This window comes from Aspergillus glaucus, assembly GCF_001890805.1.
Source record: "Aspergillus glaucus CBS 516.65 unplaced genomic scaffold ASPGLscaffold_7, whole genome shotgun sequence".
NCBI classification, from domain to species: Eukaryota; Fungi; Ascomycota; class Eurotiomycetes; order Eurotiales; family Aspergillaceae; genus Aspergillus; species Aspergillus glaucus.
This window is the reverse complement of record NW_019170459.1, coordinates 772,879-785,103: the sequence shown is the minus strand read 5'-3', so window position 1 is coordinate 785,103 and position 12,225 is coordinate 772,879. Positions and strand designations below refer to the sequence as shown.

General features: G+C 50.8%; 7 protein-coding genes across 7 annotated transcripts; 4 read left to right on the top strand and 3 right to left on the bottom strand.

Moving 5' to 3' along the window:
- The first annotated feature begins 180 nt into the window (after nt 1–180).
- ASPGLDRAFT_1379876 (uncharacterized protein) lies at nt 181–893 on the top strand. Its single transcript, XM_022541573.1, has 3 exons — nt 181–328; nt 387–437; nt 498–893. The coding sequence occupies exons 1-3, from the start codon at nt 283–285 to the stop codon at nt 773–775; spliced, it is 375 nt and encodes a 124-aa protein (XP_022402368.1). The 5' UTR covers nt 181–282; the 3' UTR covers nt 776–893.
- Nucleotides 748–2,213, bottom strand: ASPGLDRAFT_45662 (SDR family NAD(P)-dependent oxidoreductase). Its single transcript, XM_022546298.1, has 4 exons — nt 1,942–2,213; nt 1,698–1,882; nt 1,473–1,624; nt 748–1,399 (listed from the first exon to the last, which is right to left on the bottom strand). Exons 1-4 carry the CDS (start codon nt 2,105–2,107, stop codon nt 1,012–1,014), a joined length of 891 nt encoding a protein of 296 aa, XP_022402367.1. The 5' UTR covers nt 2,108–2,213; the 3' UTR covers nt 748–1,011.
- A 178-nt stretch (nt 2,214–2,391) lies between these two features.
- Nucleotides 2,392–3,321, bottom strand: ASPGLDRAFT_24675 (hemolysin III family protein; the record flags this gene model as incomplete). The annotated part of the gene is made up of 1 exon (XM_022543411.1): nt 2,392–3,321. One exon carries the CDS (start codon nt 3,319–3,321, stop codon nt 2,392–2,394), a length of 930 nt encoding a protein of 309 aa, XP_022402366.1.
- A 251-nt stretch (nt 3,322–3,572) lies between these two features.
- On the top strand, nt 3,573–4,598 carry ASPGLDRAFT_123500 (uncharacterized protein; the record flags this gene model as incomplete). Its single annotated transcript, XM_022540405.1, has 2 exons — nt 3,573–3,658; nt 3,722–4,598. The coding sequence occupies 2 exons, from the start codon at nt 3,573–3,575 to the stop codon at nt 4,596–4,598; spliced, it is 963 nt and encodes a 320-aa protein (XP_022402365.1).
- A 147-nt stretch (nt 4,599–4,745) lies between these two features.
- On the bottom strand, nt 4,746–6,157 carry ASPGLDRAFT_123878 (uncharacterized protein; the record flags this gene model as incomplete). Its single annotated transcript, XM_022540437.1, has 3 exons — nt 4,746–4,940; nt 4,987–6,049; nt 6,099–6,157. 3 exons carry the CDS (start codon nt 6,155–6,157, stop codon nt 4,746–4,748), a joined length of 1,317 nt encoding a protein of 438 aa, XP_022402364.1.
- Nucleotides 6,158–6,361: 204 nt separating this feature from the next.
- On the top strand, nt 6,362–7,662 carry ASPGLDRAFT_45658 (Tvp18 family protein). Its single transcript, XM_022546297.1, has 4 exons — nt 6,362–6,616; nt 6,680–6,695; nt 6,933–7,028; nt 7,096–7,662. Exons 1-4 carry the CDS (start codon nt 6,580–6,582, stop codon nt 7,394–7,396), a joined length of 450 nt encoding a protein of 149 aa, XP_022402363.1. The 5' UTR covers nt 6,362–6,579; the 3' UTR covers nt 7,397–7,662.
- Nucleotides 7,663–9,025: 1,363 nt separating this feature from the next.
- Nucleotides 9,026–12,146, top strand: ASPGLDRAFT_24672 (uncharacterized protein; the record flags this gene model as incomplete). Its single annotated transcript, XM_022543410.1, has 2 exons — nt 9,026–9,950; nt 10,003–12,146. The coding sequence occupies 2 exons, from the start codon at nt 9,026–9,028 to the stop codon at nt 12,144–12,146; spliced, it is 3,069 nt and encodes a 1,022-aa protein (XP_022402362.1).
- Nucleotides 12,147–12,225: the final 79 nt, after the last annotated feature.

Genomic DNA, 12,225 nt, shown 5'->3' with positions numbered 1-12,225 from the left:
TTTTTGGCCACATACCGGTTGCAATTCTGGACACATTCGACCCGCATTCTGGACCCTCGGTTTCTGTTGGCGCCGCATCCGCAGTCGGAATTTTTTTAATATGTCATCTTTGTGGTTTCTATTTCAATTTTGGGAGGTTGCCTTGATTTTTTGGTTTATGGTGGTATTGTACAGGATGTCATGATGGTTTGGTTTGGTTTTTTTTTTTTTTTACCATTTTACTTCTTTTTGTGGTACATATATGTGACGTTGGTTGACTTGGAATGACCCGGTGCTTTTTTTATGCTCAAAGGCGAAAAAAGAAAAATACCCCGGGCAAAGATGGAACATTTTGCATATACCATTTTTGCTTTTCTTTTCTCTTTATCTATTCTTGTCGATATTACGGTTTGGCGCGGTTTGTTTTGGGTTGATGATACGATACCTTGGGTTGGAGTGTTCTGACTCGAATTTCTTCGAGATCTGCAACATGTGGCTGTTCTTTGGTCAGTGATAAGGCGCGAGAGAAGTGTTTGAACACGGTCCAGTTGATGAGAAACGATATTCACACCTACGGTACTATACTTACTGTACAGAGTACGACATACATACGATTGATTGTCCATACAACATACAACATTACACTTCTACTACTGTTAATAGATGCATGCGCATACACCCATCAACACATACATACATATACATATACATGCTGGGTGAGGCAGCTGACCATGAAAGGCCACCAATTGCCGTTGTTATCAACACGCACTCGAGTCGAGGGTACCCTGTTAATTAAACAGCCGGGGTTGGGCATCAGATCGGGCGCTTCTTTGCAATGGCCCCGTGTCCAGACATCATTATTCTCTCCAGTCTAGATCCGACACAGATGACTGCGGCAGCTGACTCGCTTGAATATCGTGCAATTAATTCGAAGCACCCGAAACACACAACCCCTCTGCCCCTCTGTACTGGAGTAATAATAACTATTGATATTGCTAACAAAGCAAATGCAATGCAACTATTGCAACCAACCTACGTATTCCTTCCCCCCGTAACCCGAATCGTCTCACCACTCACATACGAAAACAACGGACTAGCAACCGCCAACACAGCCCTCGCCGCCTCCTCGGGACTAGCAGGCCGCCGCAGCGGAATATCCGGATACTCATCCTCTCCTTTCCTTCCATTCGCTCCTCCTTGACGGTTCTGTAGCTGCTTCCCCGGGATCCCCAGCGCAACCTTCGTCCCATCAGGCGTGGTCACGTACGCGCCGTCTTCTTTGGCGGCTGTGAGACGGGTCTTGACGAAACCGAAGGCGACGGTGTTGGAGCGCACGTTGAATGCGGGGCCCCATTCCTTGGCGATGGTTTTGGTAAGGCCTACGGTGCCGGCTTTGGCGACGGCGTAGTTTGCTTGGCCTCTGCACGTAGTACATTTCTTGTTAGTAAAGTGTTTGCTTGTAAGGTGTTGGGTTAGTGGTTGGGTAGACGTACGCATTCCCGTGGATCCCACTGGTGCTGCTGATATTCACGATAACACGGTCCTCGCCGTCTTTGACCCGGAAGTATGGGGCCGCGGCACGGACGAGCTTAAATGGGGCTGTGTTGTGGATTGCTAGCATCGTTTCCCATTGTTTGTCGGTCATCTGCCATCCCATTAGCATCTCCATACTATCACCACGTACCATAGCTAGATAGTTAGAAGGGGGGAAAGGGTACCTTATGAATAACCCCATCCCACGTAAACCCCGCATTATTCACAATAACATGAACCTTGCCATCCCCAAACTCCGCCGCCTTCTTCACTAATCCCTGGATATACCCGTCATCGAGTATATCCCCAACAACCGCAATGGCCTTTCCGCCGTTCGCGGTGATAGCTTCTGCGGTTGCATTTGCCTTCCCTACACGTACTCCATTAGCATCTGCAGACGCAATCTGTAATGCTAGGAATGATACGCACCACCATCAATATCAGCAATGACAACCTTAGCACCCTCGTTCGCGAACAGGCGCGCGATCTCAGCGCCGATGCCTTGGCCGCCGCCGGTGACGATGGCGGTTTTGCTGGCTAGAAGGCCAGTGGGGTAATTTAGTTGGTGAGTTAGTTGGGTGAGTCGTTGGGACATTTTGCTTTTTGTTTTTGTAGTGTATAAAAAGTGGTTGTGGTAGAGTACAGGTACAGGTTGGGGTTGATATAGATGGAATGCGACGGAGTGCCGAGGTGTTCGGTTAGATAACGCCGAATGTGGAGTGCATACAGCAGCACATAACGGGTGGTCTATGGGGTGCAGTGATTTAGATTTGGACTATAGAGTACAGGTGCAGATTATTGCAAAATGGACTAATATTACTGCTTTTATGTACCAGGATTGTATACAAGGGTCTCCATATAATGCATGTATTCTGCTGCTTACATCCCAATGCAACCACCCGCAATACTATGCCGGTAGTCAAATGCCCTCAACAACCCCATCAAATGTGCGCCCGCTGCACAAACAACCAGTATATGGAATATCTGGTGCGAATGGCCCAGAATATCGAACCCGCCAGGATATAACCTCTCCGGCACGCGCGATGCGTATATCCCCGCACCCAGGATATACAATCCTCCCTGCATCAACAACCAACCCAACCCGATCTGCTGGTTCATCAATTCAAAACCGAATAGTCGCAACCCGTGCAACACGGGGAAAACAGCCGACAATCCCATCCCCAAGAACATAGACGCGCGGAACGGCCGCCACTTCGGTGTGCGGAATTGAGGGAAGATCGAGATGATGATGCAACCCAGCCCGATTGTGCAGATCATGGTCCAGTAGAATTTCTGTAGGTCTGGATCGCAATAGAAGCCATAATAGATACTGGGGACAAAGGAACCGACGATCAAGCCCACGATACCGATGTAATCAAATGTGTTTCCGATACGCGCGATGAGCGGGGAGTGATTGGATATCGTATGATATGTCGCAGACATTCCCAGACATGCTGCGGCGCCTGCGAAATAACAGCTGAACGCAATTATATCAGCTTGCGTTGCTGTTTCATACCGCGGGGCGATGGCATTGTGCAGGGCGATTGCGGATGGGATCGCTATGATTGCTGGCAGGAGGTGGGTATAGATGTTGACGGTTTCATTGTGCAGGTAGGTCAGCGATTGGAAGGAGATTAAGAAGGAGAAGGAGGCTGGTCGGTAGCCCGTGTGGATGTGGTGGTTGTCGCGTTGCCAGCTTGGGAGGTCATTCCAGTGAAGCAGTTTTTTGAGGGCTTTGGGGGGTTGTGAGAGGACTTCTGCGGCGACGGCGGTTGGTTGGGTGGTGCTTTGTTTGCGTTTGCGTGACATCTTGTCAGGTGGATGTTCCTAGTCGACAGTAGAGGAGAATATAAGAGTTGGAAGAATCGCAGCAAAGTGTTGGGCGTTGGGAACCTCGGTATGGATTATATATAGATGATGTAAACAGAGCAAACATGCGATGTCAAACATGCGGCTGTCGATCCCGATGTTTCCTCCGAGCATCACTCCGTCTCCATCGTTATCTTCATCCCCAACGGTTTGATTAGAGATTCATCATGATGGCTGGCAAGGCCAAGGCTATGGGGAAGAAGGCCGGAAACCGTTTGAAACCAGTCCGCACAGATCCACTAGAATCCGTGGGGTTTGTGTCCAAAGGCGATCACAAGTATGTCCCGCATGATAGTCCTCTGTACTGCAGGGCAGTAGGCTGACCGGGAAGAACATGAAGACTCCTTGATCATAAATTACAACAGGAATACTTTGACAAGATCGTCGAGCGATACCTATCCTTCTGCGCCCGCCATGACAAGAACCTAGATGCCGCAATGGCATCTCTCCCCACCGGTCCCTCCTCCGACGCAACCAGGAACCCGCCCGTCTCGAATCGTCCGGCCACCACCGCAAAAGGACCAAATGTCCCCAGTCCCAGTCCGTCAGCAGCTACTGAATTGTCGAACCTCCTTCTCGCCCTCCGCAAGCTTCGAGAGGCGGTTATATCCTCCGAATCCCGCACTCCCGTGGACTTCTCGCAGAGGGTCTATGTGTTCTCCGTGCGTGTCGCCATCCTCGCTCAGCACCCGCCGTCATACGTCCCTTCTCTTCACCGTCTTATAGACACGCTACACAAGTCGTCCTATCCGCTGCCCGAGTCTGAATTGAGGGAGTTCATCACGTATCTCATTCTGGACTACGCCTGTCGTGAGGATAACATGATCGCTGCATTTGAGCTGCGGGCCCGTGCGCGGAGACGCTACGGGTTCCAGTCGAAAACCGTTGATCGTCTTCTATCGGCTTTGTTGCAGGATAATTGGTTTGTGTTCTGGAAGGTTCGGAACGGGGTAGATTCTTATATGCGGAATGTGATCAATTGGGCTGGGGATCGGGTTAGGAGGCAGGCGCTCAAGGCTGTGGGGAGTGCGTATCTGAATGTCGAGGCTAGTTGGGTTCTGGAGGGTTGTACGGGGGAGAAAGATTGGACGTGGGATAGGCTGGTTGAGACTGAGAAGATTGGCTGGGAGAAGGAGGGGGAGAAGATTATTATTAAGAGGCCGAAGCGGAAGCCTGAGAAGCAGCTCGACCCGATTACGGAGAGTGCGAAGCCTTGATGTTGTTGGGTATTGCATACGAGGCGTTAAGGGTGGCGTTCAGGAACTCTATTTGTAGCATTCATGATTATAGCGTCAATTCATTAAATTCATGTCATCGTCAAGATTGCACAGCTTAGCATAGAGTACATTTCCCAATTCGAGGCATCACAATTTGAAATCAGCATTAGATCGATCCAAGTTGGTGTGTCCTGAAATCGGTTGTCGAGCAACAGTCTCTACAAGCCCTGCCTTCATTTGTCCTGATTGATCAGAGCAAAGCTCGTAGACGGTCGACATGTTAAATATCAAGCTGCTGAAAGAGTGGTTCGCGGAGACTAATGATTCGAATAGTGTCCGGGACTAGAAATGTTAGTCGTATCCACCCCCTAGGGCAAAGTCAACGTACCTCATTCAGTTGCCCTGTGTACAATAAGCACACTGCCAGGTTCTGGTTGATCATTGCCTCGTCAGGCCTCTTGGGTTGAGTCTCTAGTAATGTCTGCCATTCAACCACTGCATCCTTGTAATTGCCCTCCGCCATGCTAAGAAGCGGCTTGAACAAAGCCTTCTCGTTTTCATCCGACTCGCCAAAGACCTCCTCCGCACCATCCAGATCACCCATCGCAAGGAACAAAAGCGCTTTCCTCGATCTATTCCCATCATTCGCCTTTCCAGACGTGCGCAGATTATGAAGTGACCGCTTAGCAGAATCATAATCACCCATCTCAACGAGCGCATTCACACTCCGGACACCCAGATCCGCTAGCCTCTCCTTCCATATCACCTTTTCATCCCGACTTAGCTCTGGCTGCATTATTTCCCTCCATGCTTCTAATCCAAGTTCGTATAGACCGCCGATACCTCTCCGTGAGTCTCCGAATCCGATGCTTTGGAGTCTTACGGCCAAGACGCGCAATGGCCATGGGACTATATGGCGGAGGTGTTTGGGAGTGTCCTGGTCGGGGGTATCATCGGATGTTGCCTCGTGGTTGAGATCCACGTAGTAGAATATAGAGGTGAGGTCTTCGAGGGCTTTGGATTCTTGAGCTGCAATTATTGCATGGCCGGATAGCTCTAGACATGCTAGTCGTGTGTAGAAGAGGCCAAACACCAGTTGAATGTCTGTAGGCGAGACCAGGGATGACGTTAATATCGACCCGCAGAGATATGCGGCTAATATGAAGTGGCCTTCGACTAATAGTCTCTCAACGGTGCTTAATGTCGTGGTCAATGGTTCATCCGGTGTCAGGCCGACGAATTCTGAGCGTAATGCGGGTGGAATGTCGACCTGCGAAAGGGAATGGTAGATGTCATATCGGAGGAGAAATGATGCGTCTTTCGCTAATGCTTCTGGTAGATCACCCGGTGCTAGAGGATCTAACTCGTAGAACGATTCCCCAGTCAGTTCATCAATGCTTGCTGTCTTCAATTCCGACGTATCTGTTTCTAGCGTTTTGTCGGCCAATGGACTGGACTATGAGCTTGGCTTCTATTATCCGGGGGCACAATGCTACTTACTCGTCTGGTTCGGCGAGAGGGCCTCTGGTCGAGCTACGCGGCCGTGATGCTGTATTCATTAGCATCCAGCAAGCTCATGTATGACATAGCTGTAGCTCTCAATGCGGGATCTTACATCTGGAGGGATTGCGGGGATGCTTAGGTCCTGGGGACGCCATGTTGAACGGTGTTGTAGAATTGTGCCTTTAACAGAAACAAAGCCTTGTTATCAATCAAGCCCCTGACTGTCTGTCAATCAAGAACATCGGGTGGATATCAATAGAAATGAATCGGCGAGTGTCTGGAACGGGGATTCTGCCAGGGCGGTCGACGGATCGACGACACCTGGCGCCATTTCCCAAACAGTCAATCCACTTTTGCTGAAACAAACATCATCGCATCAAAGCAACTTTCGCATTTTTCGCAGATTCAACCTTGTCGCTACAGAGAAACACTTTACACTCAACTCTCACTCATCTTCTGGTTAAATTGCACTCGCAAAATGACGTTCAGGGAGGAGTTCCGTTCGAGAAACTTCAGTAAGATCGCCTTGCGCCTTGTCCACCTGCCGCGAGTATGATGCTAACAGTTACGTTATTTAGGTATCTACGGACAATGGTCAGTATTCTGCATCCCCTTTCGCTTCTCTTTTCTACCTCTTGAAACCTGCGCGTCGTCGAAACCCTTCAATTGAATCAATGGTGGTTGCCTGGATTTCGGATGCGCAGCTTGGCCCTTGCCGATCGAGGTTACCCAGCGGTTGCCATGCAGGCACTCAAGGGATCTGGCAGCGATCGCTTTACTACAAGTTTGGGCTCAATTCTATAAGCGATGCTAACTTGTTTGGATATTTAGGACCGGCGTGGTAGCCATCATTCTGTGCCTCGCGACTGGCATCGCTAGCATTTTCTCGTTTAACGCGATTCGGATCATCTTCAGTGTCCTCGCCATGTAAGTCAGGACTCTTCGCTTATCTCGTACGAGACGTTAAGAAGCTAATGCGTCCACGCGCGTACAGTGTTTCCGGTCTTATTCTCATCTTTGTCGAAGTGCCTTTCCTCCTAAGAATATGCCCTACATCCTCCAAATTCGACGACTTCATCCGACGCTTCACGACCAACTGGATGCGCGCTTCGATGTACGCCATCTTGAGTGCCATACAGTGGATTAGTCTCGTCTCTGGCGCATCCAGTCTGATCGCGGCCGCCGTCGTTCTTCTTCTAGCAGGTCTCTTTTACGCACTTGCTGGTCTGAAGAGTCAAGAGTTCACCAGTAGCAAGACCTTGGGTGGACAAGGACTCGCGCAGATGATTGTCTAGTGTGGAGGAACAACCGGGGGAGACTTGCTTTTGCTTTTGCTATTTTCTTTTTCTTTCTCCAGGTATGCTAGGTTCCTGTTTAATGGGCGATCGAACTTCTTTATGTCAGCCCGGGTTCCATGCCGGAACGAACTGACAGGGACGATCGCAAATGCAGGAAACGGAGTAAAGAAGAGGATACAAGTTTCTACTTCGCATTTATGCGCAACGATTACGAACTTGGATCTGCTGTTCTTGACTACGTCAGTGGATGGACTCATGTATTTATAGTGTTACTGCTGTATTAGCTTATTATAGCGTGATTCTCAGGAATGGAGTTTTGATTTACAGCCTTCACGAGGCTGGTCCTCGTCATCTAGACCACCCCACCAGGGAAGAACTATGCAAATCCAGACCTTTACTCGACTTGCAGATGTATGTAAGCGCCCGAGTATCCATACTTCAGACGTGTCTGTGTTGGTGCAGCGCCCAGAACTACCCCCTCTTCTTATCTATAGCGAAGGCACATGTACTCTGTAGTCTAAATATGTCCAGAGAGTCTGCTACATTGTCCTTTGCTCTTGATCATGTGCTAAAACATGATAGGGGAAAGAAATGCCTCAATGTACAAAGAGATGCCTGGCTCCTTCGTATAAGTACACATGCAGCAGAGACACCAATGCATAGCAGGCAAAATACTGACAATATGCAGAGTCTACAATTATATATTTTTTCTATCCTATCACAATATTCAATAGGTCCCATAGGAGTAGTCCATAAATGACACTGATAGTGTAATACACATAGATCCCCAACGACGTAAATACAATACAACAAATCATGTCCCACATGCAGCATTAACGTGAAATGAAAATAACCCCTATTGGCTCCAGTTGCAACACTCGTATCGGCATTACATTGATGGAGTGGTCCCGTAAGTAACGGGCGGTACCGCATACATCATCTGCTGGCATCGTCACCGTCTACTTGTTCCTCTTCCCTCCTTCTTCCCCCTCTTGTTGATAATACCACACCACCACTCTTTCTGTTTCGTTGTTTTTTTTTGCTTTCTTTGTGGTGCTTTCGTGTTTGTGTCTCTGCTTCTAGCAGCCTCTCTTGTCTGCTGTTCTGTCGGATTGGATTGCTCTCGTTTCGGACGCTTTGGAGTTGCAACACCGCCTATCGTTGTCTTCGGAGACAAGGAGGCTCGTTTCGATCCATCTGGTAAGTAGATCGGTTATATTTACCTGTATTCTTTACTCCTATGATTTCAAAATCATTGGAGTCATTGCAGCTGTGCTATCTTAGGGGGTTTGAGTGAGAGCCATTGCTGTCTATGCGGAGTAGCGGCCCTCCTGTCGCTGCCCATGTCCTGCTTTCCTCATAGTGGAGTCGCTACTCTCCAGGTCTTATCAGGGACTCGGGAGTCAATTGGATATTTTTCTTTTCCAATTGGGCCTTGGTTGAGGGTTGCAGGCAGATTCCTGATCAGCAACGTGGTGTCGTGTTGGCCAACCGTCCCTCCGAGAAGCCCCAACTGCCTCAATTGCGTTGCTGCTTGAGTTCTGCCGACTTTATCACTAACTTCCGTGCCAGTTCTTCCTTTTCTACTATAGTCCGAAGTAATTTCACACGTTCTACCGGTCAATCATGTCGACACAACCTCCGGCCATTCCCCCGCGGCCGTCACGCACGCCTCAGCAGCAACCGCAGGGCCCACCACCCACATCGGCACCAGACGGTCCAAAGATTCCTCCGCGCCCGAATAAGCTTATCGAACGTTCTATGTCCCCGCTACGTCAGAATTATGCTCCGTCTCCTTTGAATGAGAAGCCCGGTAGCTCGGGTCTGAGCCGGACGACCTCAAACGACCAGGTGCCACGGCCTGTCAGTGTGACAATACCATCTCTAGGCGAGGAGGGTATAGAGTACGAAGACTTGAGTGTTGAAAAGCCTGCGGAGGACCCTGAGACTCGAAATGTCGACAGCGAACTCAAGCTTCATGCGCCGAAGCCGTCTTTGCCCACTTCCAGTGCCGCTGCAAGGGTACAGGCTGTCACCCGGACGGACTCTCGCCAGGCGGCTGCGGCTGGTATTGGTGCGGAAAATCCAGGACTTGAGGAGCAACATGAGCGTTCCGGCCGCCCGCTTCACTCCAGAACGATTAGTTCGCGGGAGGAATCCTCCACTGCCTCTGCAGACCGCTATAATGAGGAGCATGGGATCCCAGAGATAGGACAGAGAGTCCCAATGTATCCCAACGCGGGTGATGTGCAAGCTCCATCTCCTGCACCTCATCATCTGGAACATGGGCAGCGTCCTGGGCGTAGTCAACACCGTGTTCGCAGTAGCCGTGAAGCTTCTCTGCCCCCGGGTAGCTATGGTCTCCATGGTCACGGCGTGCATAACAATGACAAGTTTGAGAAAGCTTGGTATCAAAAGCACCCTGACGAGTACGCCAAAGAAGAACAGAGTCAGCACGCACCGGGTGGTACTCCCAAGCCAGATTGGGCCTTGAGCAGTGATGACTTGAACAAGATCGTTCGTGGCTCAGCCGTGACTGGATCGGGATTGGGTGAGTACCTACATCTTCCCTTGGTTTCAAGACACAGCTAACGGGCTCAAAGGGACCTCTCCTGCCGTGACAGGCACCCCAGAAGAAGAGGTCGGCTATATGGCTTCGGACGAGTACACTCAGCGCATGGCATCTCCGGTGCCTGATCGTGGTGCGCGTCCTGTGGTTGAGTCACCCTTGCGGAAGATGAGCCACCCCACTGCCGAGAAAGAGAGCAAGCAAGAAACGACGCATGATTCGGGCGTGATCCACGTCGACGAGCCATATCACCATAGTCATCACCCCGATGGCTTTGCACAGACTCCCGCGCCCGAGGAACAGGTTAAACCAGGTAATGATGAACATGAGGAAGAAGAGCCCATTCTGGCAGCCGACGAAGTGCGCCCAGAATCAGCATTCCAGCATCCGGCAGTCTCTCCTACTCTTGAGAGAGGTGATAGCTTCGATGAGTTCCGGAGTCGGACTCCTAGCACTGGCCACAGTCGTTCCAACAGCAGATCCACCAGCAATCACGGTAGGCCCGCGTTGGCACGTTGGACCTCGCGTGGCTCAGAGCGGGAAGACCCTCATACGCCTTTGGAGGATGTCGCAGAATATGAGCCTCTATTCCCAGAAGACAAAAACAAGGAAAAGAAGCCCGTGTCGACCGCGGAACGATTCAAGCAACGACCCGAGCTCAAGCATAGGTTTCCAAGCCAGGACATCTGGGAGGATTCGCCAAACAGCTTGCAATTACACGCCACCGTCACGACGCCAGACACACAAAAGCTCGAGTCATTCGAAACGCCAGAGCAGGAATCTATCCGTAGAAGCCAGGCAGCCTCCGTTGACCCTCATGAAGTTGCTACGCATATCCTCGAGTCGGAAGAGCACAAGGAGAATGATACGAAACGTCCCAGTCTCTCTAAACAGAGATTCCCCAGCAAGGACGTATGGGAAGATGCTCCTGACAGCCAACAATTGGTGACCACCGTGAAAGCTCCCGAAGAAGCTCCCCAAGAAGCTCCCCGCGAGATGCCTCAAGAAGCCCCTAAAGAGAGCCCTAAGGAGGAGTTGACTAGCCCAGAGGTGCCTAAAAAGCCAAGCATCCCTGCTCGACCTGCGAGGCGTCCGCAATTAACTCCTGCGGTGGATCCCTCCACCAAGCCAGGAACTTCGCCTACTGAAAAGCGACAGCCACCAAGCATACCCGGTCGACCAAAACCACAAATCCCGATTCATCCAGCTAAGAAGAGTCCTGAAGAGCCAAAGAAAGAGGATCCCAAGGATGTCGCAGCCAAACCGAAGCCGCCGGTCCCAGCCCGTCCTGGTGGCAGCAAGATCGCCGCGCTGAAGGCTGGCTTCTTGACGGATCTTAACTCACGTCTGCAGGGCGGTCCCCCAAAGCCACCAGAGAAGAAGAAGGAAGAGGAACCAGCAGAAAAGAAGCCGCTCCAAGACGCTCGCAAAGGCAGAGCTCGTGGTCCGGCACGGAGGAAGCCTGCTCCTGCGGCTGCTCCTCCTACCACAGCCGCAACGACAACCGAAACTACGGGTGCGAAGCCCCCTACTGCCTCAGAGGTCAAGATTGCGGACGTATGGAATATTTGGCAGATCGATGAAGGTGGTCAGTTGGCCGTGAGTGGGCAAGACGTTAGCAAGAAGCCGGAGCCGGAGCCATCCCCAGAACCATTACAGCCGGTGACAACCCAGCCGGAAGAGCCAAAACCGGAGTCACCCAAGCTGGAGCCATCAAAGACTGAGCAATCAGAGCCGGAGCCATCGCAGCCGGAGATCCCTCCAATGGCCCTTGAGCTGTCTAAGAATGTCGCTGGTGAACCAACCGATCCGGTGCCGTCTCCTAAACCGATAGAAACACCCGAAGCCGAACTCGAGAAGAAGCCAGAACCGGTCATTGAGCCTGTGGCCAAGCAAGAAGAGAACGAATCATCTCCTATTGAATCCGCGGTCCCTGAACCTGAACCGTCGGCTGAACCCGAAATCCCAACCACAGCCAAATCACCGACCACGTCCCCAATCACTGACACACCCGACGCTGAGATCCCAGCATTTGAACCTAAGATCATTGCGCCTCAGGAGACCAACAAGCCAAGTAACGCAAGCCCTGAGTTGAAGTTGGAGAAAACTGTTGAGAGTATGGCCGCATCTGCCGATGGCAAAAGAGAGTCAGACGGTGACATCCAGATTGACCAATGAGGGAAACCATGTCATTCATTTTTAGCAGTCCGGAGTAAGTATTTTTTTAAACGACTTGTATGTGTCCTGTTGTATGCGA

Coding starts and splice junctions, on each gene's coding strand:
- ASPGLDRAFT_1379876 (XM_022541573.1), top strand. CDS start 283: ATGCTCAAAGGCGAAAAAAGAAAAATACCCCGGGCAAAGATGGAAC. Junction 329..386: donor ACCCCGGGCAAAGATGGAAC/ATTTTGCATATA, acceptor TGTCGATATTAC/GGTTTGGCGCGGTTTGTTTT. Junction 438..497: donor ACGATACCTTGGGTTGGAGT/GTTCTGACTCGA, acceptor GTCAGTGATAAG/GCGCGAGAGAAGTGTTTGAA.
- ASPGLDRAFT_45662 (XM_022546298.1), bottom strand. CDS start 2,107: ATGTCCCAACGACTCACCCAACTAACTCACCAACTAAATTACCCCACT. Junction 1,883..1,941: donor CATTGCTGATATTGATGGTG/GTGCGTATCATT, acceptor GAGTACGTGTAG/GGAAGGCAAATGCAACCGCA. Junction 1,625..1,697: donor GGGATGGGGTTATTCATAAG/GTACCCTTTCCC, acceptor ATGGGATGGCAG/ATGACCGACAAACAATGGGA.
- ASPGLDRAFT_45658 (XM_022546297.1), top strand. CDS start 6,580: ATGACGTTCAGGGAGGAGTTCCGTTCGAGAAACTTCA. Junction 7,029..7,095: donor ATCTTCAGTGTCCTCGCCAT/GTAAGTCAGGAC, acceptor ACGCGCGTACAG/TGTTTCCGGTCTTATTCTCA.